The sequence below is a fragment of the Poromitra crassiceps genome (genome assembly GCF_964638095.1).
Source record: "Poromitra crassiceps genome assembly, chromosome: 19".
NCBI lineage: Eukaryota > Metazoa > Chordata > Actinopteri > Beryciformes > Melamphaidae > Poromitra > Poromitra crassiceps.
This window is the reverse complement of record NC_139646.1, coordinates 4,561,959-4,571,795: the sequence shown is the minus strand read 5'-3', so window position 1 is coordinate 4,571,795 and position 9,837 is coordinate 4,561,959. Positions and strand designations below refer to the sequence as shown.

Here is a 9,837-nt window from a genome sequence, read left to right as displayed (position 1 = left end):
CGCCGAAGTTTCACCCCACCTCCTCCCCTGACCACCACCAATGTCATGACTCCTGAAGCATTCTCTATCCTACAAATCACTGACCTCCTCCCTGCAATGCGTCCTCCTCACGTCTCAGGAGGAGAGTCATACGCCACATCTGATTTGTTTATTGTATCATTGAAGTTTATTTGTACCTTCTTTCTAGTCTCTCATTATTGAACTAGCAGCTGGCAGCAGCTCCTCTCCTCGAGTCCCCTTTGTGTCAAGACGAAGGCGTCATGGGCATGCGCAGAAAGAGCACAGCCATACAAAGAACGCAGTATAATCAGTTTCATCGTTTACATGATAACATCTTTCTTTTGATCGGTTTATGAGGCTTAAACTACCCCTCTACAATCAGTTTGGGCCCGTTTAAGCTGATTGAGGTGTTTACATGGAGCGTTTGGGCTTTTAAACCTATTATAATCTGATTATTAGGCTCCATGTAAACATGTCTACAGTATGTTCCTGTAAGCAACTTGAGCTGACGTGCGCTATACTGCAGTGGTTCTCAAATCTTTTCACATAAAGATTTGACCACGGACCCCCATTTGATAGGATTTTGTCCCACGGTCCCCCATATGATAATAAGATTGATGCTTTTAGATGTTTTATTACAGAAAGTGTATAAAACACAGAACCAAAATAATCATTGTGTTACTTACAGTATGAATGGAATTATAGAGAAAATAAATTACCCCCTTTTGGTTGGGGACCCCCTGGAACCCCCTCAAGGACCTGGGAACATCAACAGCCAAACAGCCAAAAGGGAACATCAACAGCCTAATGACAGGGGTACTCTATGGCGCCACCCTGAAGGGAGCAGCTCAAACTCAGTGTGGAGGGGGTGTGTCTCATCATTGATGATTGACAGGGCTTTCCTCTGTACAGCTGTGCTGTTAGAGGTCATCTAATGGCTTTTGGTGGCGCCAACTCTATTCCCTGCCGTCTTGACAATCCTGCTTAGCTTGTCTCTATTGGCTAACGTCAGGTGGCCGTGCCAGACAGAGATATTAAAAACAAGGATGCTCTCTACCAGGCTGACATAAACTTTTTCCAGAATGTCGGGACTGACCCCAAACCCCTTCAGTTTCCTAATTAAAATCTAGCCTTTTTACAGATGAAATCAACATTATCATTATCATATTGTATCCTATCAGTTCACTCAGGGTCCATCAACCAGTGGGACTGTGCAAGTGTTTTATAGGTCATCTTTATGATTAGCCTGGGAACCTGACAAATCTGTCTGTTTCATTTGCTGTGGCAGTTGTGTCTGTTTAGACGATTTCCACTGGCCTAAAAATGGCCAAGCCAATCACAGCCGTTTGCAAATTATGCGGTTATCATACTTAATACCCCTGTAGACCTCTGGTGGTACTCTGTGTATTATTTATGTTTTGTGTGTACATCCTTGAATACCTGCTGTGACAATTTTGTGTGTACATCCTTGAATACCTGCTGTGAAAATTGTATGACAACTATTAATGCATTCATTGACAGATACACTAAAACATGGAGGAGCAGCCCTAAAAGAAGCTCTCTTCCATGGTTTGGTCAAGATATCTGGCAATTAATGAAAAGGTGTGACTTTTCCCTTAAAACGTCTCCAGCATCTAGTGACTTCCTTGTCAATACATTTGTATGTGTGGCTTTACTCATGTGGTTTTATATTTGATTATGTTTCTTTTTGGGTATGTACAGTAGTCCTCTGGGGTGTGTTTTGGTGACTTCCTGGTGACTTTATTGTCAATACATTTGTATGTGTGGCTTTACTCTTGTAGTTTTATATTTGATTATGTTTCTCTTTGGGTATGTCCTTTGGGGTGTATGTTAATGTAAAAGTCGCCTGTGGGTGGACAGGTGTTGAAAATTAGCGTTCCACTATAAACACTTAACACTGTGTATCTGGTTGCTGTGCATACATGTACTGTATGTTACATCTCCAATGCTCTGTGACGTCCATATGAAATAAACTTAACCTTAACCACTGTGAATTGGTCTGGTGATGCCCGGCTACTTTATGATCAGATGTTGGGAGGACTCTCTCCAGGAGGTATCTTTCAGGAGACTGTTGGATGTGAGTGGGTGGTCAATGGGGAAGAGTAACAAACATAAATATAGCCGCAAGCGGCGATGACGGGGTCCAAGCAAGGTCAGTAAGGATGTAGTGGTCAGTAAAGGGTGATGGGGTCAGTCAGGGTGTTGTGGTCACATAAGTACTTGTGACTTGAAGTAGTACTTGGATAGAAAGCAGTTTTTGTGTACAATTTCCCTTTAAGTATCTGGACAGAAAGTGGTATTTGGGTAGAACATACTGTAAATACGACAAGTACTTCTCTGGCTCTGCAGATACATATAAGATGGTCTACAGGGGTGGGCAACTATTTTTCATGGGGGGCCACATGAGAAACCCAGATTGTTGCCGGGGGCCGAACAAATATTGTCATGCCGTAACCCATGTATGGGCAACTTTGATGATAGAGAGGGCCACAAAAAAATGTCCTCGCTACCAGATTTTGCTGAGGGCTGAACGGCGCCAGCACGAAAAATTTGGGGCATTTGAAGCCAGGTTTAGAGGAATAACTCATTTTAAATTAACAATTGTGATGTCATTATTCAGTCTTAACCACCAATATTTGATCCTTTCCTCACTCACTCTTATGTCACCACCTGCTCTCCCTGCAGGGCTTGAAATTAACTTTTTTCACCACCTGCCAATATGGCTGCTAGATTTTAAAGTTACCAGCCAATTAGAATTTCCACTAGCCGAAATGTTTTTCTTGAAATAAACCAGAATATGAGTGGGTTAATTTAAGCATAAGTATCAGTAAGTGGCCCGGGATTCTCAAAGCCTGTGTTGAGGGTCACACAAGAACAAAAATGCACCTTGAAGCTAAATAAATCCAAAACCAACAAGTTAATTATTTAAATTTCTACTTCAATGTAGAACAGTCATTTCTTACACATGAGATTACTTTTAGCCTTTTAGTCATAAATATTATTGAAAGATATTCCATATTTCAGACTGAAATGCTATAACAGAAGAGTATTGCCCAGAATGACATGAACATTTGGACACTTATTCAGCGGGTATATTGCATGTTGCGTTCAAGTGCACTGTAAAAAAAAAAAAAGATTTTTTTTTTTTTTTGCAATTCCATCGCGGGCCACACAGGGGGCGCCGGCCGTATGTTGCCCATGTATGGTCTACAAAGTTAAACACAACAGTCTGGATAGCTCACTTGGTAAAACTCATGACTTATGCTAACTAAAGACCATTGCGGCTCAAAGTTCAAACCCCACGTGGGATGAACAACTTTCAACTTCAGACAGGTAAGTCAGTAACAGTAATTAAAACCCCACATGTTGCCTCCTTATTTTGCGGTGTTTCATGAACTTTTTCAATATCTTGGAAATGTTAGCTCGAGATGGCTGCGTTCAAGAACGTGTTTTGCAACAACAAAACAAGTTTATGCCATAATAAGGTTACATCCGTGCCTTGTCATTGCTGTGGAAGGATGGTGTAGGGGTAAAGTAGCAGACACCAAAGCTGGAGGTCCTGGGTTCAAACCACGGCCAGGTAACTGTTTTATTTTTTGAAAATGTAGAATAAAGGTTAATCTGGATATAATTATGTATAACGCTGCTGAATACACACTGTGTACATAGCAGAATAACTGAATATGCCTATTCATGGTAATGTCATATTTCGACGTCATCTTGACATTCCTGTGTAGATGTCTAAATGATCCCCAAATCGGCTGTGATTTGGCCTAGTCCTGGACGTCACTGAAAGATTATATCAGAACATCATCATGATGTAATTGTGTTTGCTGGGAGCCTTCTTTCAGATGAGAGAGGAAAAACATTCCAATACATTATTGTGTCTTCACATGTGAAAGGTCCAAAAAGAGAATTCAATCTGAATTATCCTTGTCACTCATGTGCTCATTGTAACAGCACAACCCACACCAATTAGTTCAAACACCTCCATTCAGGGCAGACTTTTAATGTAAAGTGGTGCATTATCTGTGTAATGCAAAAATGTCCTTAATGGTAAATGGACTGCATGACAAGCTGCCATGCAGGGTGCTGGCTATAGTCACCAAAAGCAATTTCAGGGATAAAACCCATCAACCTTCTGTAGTGGACGCCACTACGCCCTATGGTTTGATGTGTGTGTGGGAAAGACACAATGACAACTAAAAAAAAAATCTGATTTCAGAACACAAAAGCTCCATCATGAGACAAGAACTAACCTCTCCTGTTGCAAAACACATTCTTGAACACAGCCACGCAATCTCCAGCTAACATTTCCAAGATATTGAAAAAGTTCATGAAACACCGCAAAATAAGGAGGCAACATGTGGGGTGGGGTTTGAACTTTGAGCCGCAATGGTCTTTAGTTAGCATAAGTCATGAGCTTTACCAAGTGAGCTATCCAGACTGTTGTATTTAACTTTGTAGACCATATTATATGTATCTGCAGAGCCAGAGAAGTACTTGTCGTATTGACAGTATGTTCTACCCAAATATCACTTTCTGTCCAGATACTTAAAGGGATATTGTACACAAAAACTGCTTTCTATCCAAGTACTACTTCAAGTCACAAGTACTTATGTGACCACAACACCCTGACTGACCCCATCACCCTTACTGACCACTACACCCTTACTGACCATGCTTGGACCCCGTCATCGCCGCTTGCGGCTATATTTATTATTATTATTATTATTATTATTATTATTATTATTATTATTATTATTATTACCTTTATTACCTTTATTAATATTATTATTATTATTATTATTATTATTATTATTATTATTATTATTATTATTATTATTATTATTATTATTGTCACTTCGAAACACAGTGCAAAACTTGTCATCTCAACACAAAAATAACAATAACCGTATACGATTATAGCAGCAGCCAATGACAACACATTCAAGCCATCCTAAAGTGCGTTCGCCCCTGATCTAGCGCCCTCTGCAGGTGTCACTGCATCCAGGCGCGGACTGCATAATCGGGCACGACAGGCAAATGCCCTGCCAAATGCCTGGCCTGGCCTGCAAATTTTTTTTTTTTTTATTACTTTATTCAGGGTTAAAGTGAGTGCATCTCATTGTAAAATTGGACTCGGCCCAAATTGGGCTTCAAACGGCCCACATCTGGCTTCAAACGGCCCAAATTGGGCTTCAAACGGCCCAAATCTGGCTTCAAATGGCCCAAATTCTTCGTTGGTGCCCTTCGGACGCCGGCACGCACGTCGGCCCGTATCGGCCTGGCCTGCTTGGTATCGAATGCCCGGCCTGAATTATATTCCCAGTCCGCCCCTGAGCATGATGTCATACTGTACATAATTGCCAAAGCAAGCGTTTAGATATTGGAAAGCCAAACATTAATTAGAAAATGTAATATATCAAAACATATGAAAAGACAAACAAATGATCTGTTGTCAGGTATAACAGCAATGTGTATCAGGTGACTGTCACTCACTGTCTCTCAGTTTATGGCTCACTGCCATAAACACAGTGCCTCTAACCAATGAAGACGTCTGCTTTGGTACGTGTCTTTGAAATGTCTCTGTGACATTTTCTACGACGAGTATCGACATTTTCTGCTGCCTGTTTTTTTTAGCACATCTCTTAACCTACATAATAAGAGACTGTTGTACGAGCTGCTTAGCAAGCAGTGAGGAGACGCTCCTGAAAGAGGCTACCTCCAGTGATGCTGTTTGTCCTCTCTCCTCCTTCACACTTTAGCCCAACACAATCACCACAATAACATGTCAGCATTGTATTTCTGATGATATGTACAATCTCAATATAAAATAAAACAAAACGTCTGTCCTGATCAGATATTTATTTAACCATCATCAACAGAAATAACAGGGAATAGTAAAATTGAAATTTTTGGTTAATAAAATAAATTAAAACAAAAGTCCAAAAAGAGCAAAAGCAAGGTGACGTAAGCAATGCAATACCAAAGGGGGTGGGGCGACGACTGGAAAAATAAAAATAAAATGATAAAAGCACAAAATGTCAACCTACAACCTAAAACCTACAATCTCAACATACATTTTAAACAAAATGGCGGTTAATTTGAAAACCTCACTGGCTTTCTAACGTTAAACAAAAATCAAACAACTTTAACAACTTTGCTTATGTTTAGGCAAGTAAAACTACTTGGTTAAGGTTAAGGTTAGGGTTTAACAAACATGTTAAATGTGACTTATGGTTGAAAAGTAGACTTTGGAAACCCTGTGGATCAAACATGGCTCTCTGGTGTGAAAGATAAGTGTTTACACCCTCCATCCACCCTGACCACAACACCCTTACTGCCCTCCATCCACCCTGACCACAACACCCTTACTGCCCTGCATCCACCCTGACCACAACACCCTTACTGACCACCACGTTATTTCAATAGTAGACTCTACTATGACGTGTAGCCTATAACGTTTATACAGTGAACCCACTACAGTAGACTAGTAATAATCCTCAATGCTCCATGATACACATAGTGAACAGTTAATGGTTGAATCATGACACCAACATGCCATGTCTGGTCCATCTTAGTAAAAAAAGTTAATTAAAAATATCTGTATAAGCATTAAAAGCTGAGGGCACTTAAGATGAACAAGGTTTCACAAATTCATCAGTAAGCTATGATTTTTATGACTGGATAATTAAAACTTCAATTGAACAAATGATCTACAGTACAGGCCTTGTTGATTATATTGCACCAGTGACTTTGAGTGTAAAGGTCAGGCCAATCAGAGGACCAGTTTACAGTCAGTAATAAACCTGAATGCTTCATGATAGTGGTACACATTCGTTTTTATGCACAGCCTGTGAGGTCCTGTAGTGCTTATCACAAAAAAATAAAAGGGTAACATGTAGGCTATATCATTCACTGAGGAAAAAATGGTTTACTACTTACATGTTATAGCCTATAACTGAATTGCATAACAACCAAAATTGACTATTTCCCTAATAATGATTTCACAAACATTTTCAATTGGGAAAAAATCACTTCATACCTCTCACACCATGGCTTTTGCTGAAATGACGCTACTGCCGCAGCTTGACATACTTTGATATCACCCTTTGCCTCATTGTCTCTAACATAGAAATATGGGTAGAGTTTCTCAGTGAAAGTGTCTCTCTCAGTGGAGATGTGAGTGTTGTCCTCAGAGTTGTAGAAGGACAGCTCCCCCATGTCATAGTCCAGCTGGACTCTGATCCTCTTCGGACTCTTCTTCACTGTGACCATCCGAAAGTGCTGATTATAGTATGCTCCACTGCTGTGCCGTAAAGCCAAATTTCCCATTTTTTGACGGTACATCCATTCCTCCTTCATGAGTGACTCTTTAACCAAACCCACAGCCCATGATAGACCTCCCACCTCCACCTCCCAGCTGTGCTTCCCTGAGCTGAAGCCCTCAGAGCCCAGAACAGTGAAAAGAGTACAGTGTCTCTCTGGGTTGTCAGGGAGCTGCCCTGTGCCTTCACATCTCACACTGGTCAGGTCATCAGACAGAGAGAGCCAACAGTTTGCAGTGTTTGGGTCCAGAATGACAGGACTGTACTTGACCTTCCCCTTCATCTTCTCCCAGACTCTGAAGGACAGGTTGCCCAGGTGTTTGGCCACATCTATCAGTGCTCCTGAGACCAGCTGTGGATCTGACAGTGAGCACTGAGCTCTGGCTCTGCTCTGAGTTGGTTTATAACTGGTGAGGAACGGCACATTGTGTTTCTGCAGGTCTTCTTCCACAGCAGAGATGCTGTCTGAGAGAGAGGAGATCTTCTCCTGAATCAACTTAATCTTTCCGGCGATCATCTTCCTCTTCTGCTGATCTTCCTCCCTCAGAGCCGTCACTCTGGCCTCCTCTTCCTCTTTCAGGAACTGGTGGAGCTTGTTGAACTCTGCTCTGATGTGCCTCTCTGTGTCCTCCAGCTGCTTCTTGGAGTGTTGAACCACTTCGTTATATTTCTTCTCCACCTCTTTGTATTTGTCCCTCTTGTCCTGTAGAGACTTTAAGTCAGGTTTCAGCTTCTCCTTCAGCTTACTGACTGCTTCTTCTATAGGAACCACCTTGTGATGGTGATGGAGAGAAAACTCACAGACAGGACACACAGCTCTCTGTTCCTCCTTACAGAACAATATAGGCCCTCCTGGATGTTTAGTACACACCACCTCTCCTTTAGCGGTCTCAGATGACCCAGGTTTCTGCCTCCCAGTAACGGCGTCAGCTAGTTCCTTCAGTGTAAAGTTCACTCCTGGATCATCCTTTGATATTTTTCTTTTACAAATGGGACAGTTTTTGTTTTTAGCTTTTTCCCAGAATTGTTTCAGGCAGCTGGAACAGAAGCTGTGGTGGCAGCTCAGAGACACAGGATCTCTAAAAGTCTCTGAACACACATGACAACTCAAGTAACTTTGATCAACATCCATTTTCTCCGCATTTGCTTTGGTATCCAAAATATCTTTCAATAGCAACACTCACCAAATCACATCCACTTCAACTTGCTGCTTACAGTCCTCCAAATCTGTGTGTTTCAGTAGAGATCTCAATGTAATGGAGTAAGGCTGTTATGGTATTGTGAGTGCTCTCACAGTCTCTATATGCTCAACAATGTCAAAGTCTGATTTTAATTTCACCTGTCTCTGTCATGAGTTAATTATTAATGACAAATGCTGCCTGTACAGGGAAGTAATAAAAGGGGTAGGATACACTCATGACTGGTACAAGGGTCACTTGGTGTTATAGTGTTGATTTTGTGATCAGCAGATGGTATAGGACGAATAAGCGGCCAGCAGCAGTTACCTAGCATGAGTTGTGCCAAACAAAAGTTAATGTCTCAAAAACATCACATCGCTTATATTTTTGACATTCTGAGTGAGAGCAGAAGTAGCACAAGGATCTGATGTATGTATGTCGTGTTAAAGTTGTTTGAACTGTCGCAGTTTTTAAAATGAAGTGAATTTAGAAAAAGCACAGCCTGCTAGAGTGAGACACTCAAGGCTGGCTCCATAGGGTCCCATTATAAGCTGCCGTTTGTTTACCAACGCTGATCCCTCGTATTGTCTCTGTGGTTCCCTATTTGGCTGTTCTGTCCATTTGCCTGCTTGGTGTATTAACATCTTCACTGATAACGCATGCTCCTTTCTTTGAAGACAAAAACATTGTTTGATAATGCTAACAATCTCTGCCCCACAGAAATACCAAGGGCAAACACAAGACTATAGAATACTTAAACAGCAGAGAGTCATCTGTTTTACATCTCAAGTGTTTGAAATGCATTCAATGCATTTTCCAAAGACAGTGAAAATGAACATGAACTTTATTTGTGTATAAATGATAAACCACAGAAAGGGAAAACATACATGTATCTTGAAACGTGGTATACAATATATTCTTGGTTCAGAAAATTCAATTCAAATGGCTTTAGGATGACGTCACACTGTACATATTGCCAAAGCAAGCGTTTAGACATTGAAAAGCTAAACATTAGTTAGAAAACGTACTATCAAAACATACAAGACAAACAACTGATCTGTTGTCAGATATAACAGCAATAATGTGTATGAGCGAGGTGACTGTCACTCTCTCCATTTATGGCAGGCTCGCTGACTGCCATAAACGGAGAGACAGTTAAGCGCGTTGACACTTTTGAAACAGTCTCTCCACAGATACTGAATCAAATCAGTTTTTCTGATCTGATTCTGATCTGATAATGTATCTGTCAAGAGAAAGTGTTTCAAAAGTGTTACGCGATGAACCATAAATTGGACTCAAGACTGCTG

The 9,837-nt window shown here is 41.0% G+C and overlaps 1 protein-coding gene across 1 annotated transcript in view; it reads right to left on the bottom strand.

The window, feature by feature from the left end:
- The window catches only part of LOC310793495 (E3 ubiquitin-protein ligase TRIM35-like), a gene marked incomplete at both ends in the record, with an annotated part of 18,733 nt that extends 10,249 nt beyond the window's left edge, over positions 1–8,484 (bottom strand). Inside the window, one exon of the mRNA XM_083655297.1 lies at positions 7,134–8,484. Coding sequence (XP_083511423.1) covers positions 7,134–8,484 — 1,351 coding nt within the window. The remainder of the gene's footprint in view (positions 1–7,133) is intronic.
- Positions 8,485–9,837: the final 1,353 nt, after the last annotated feature.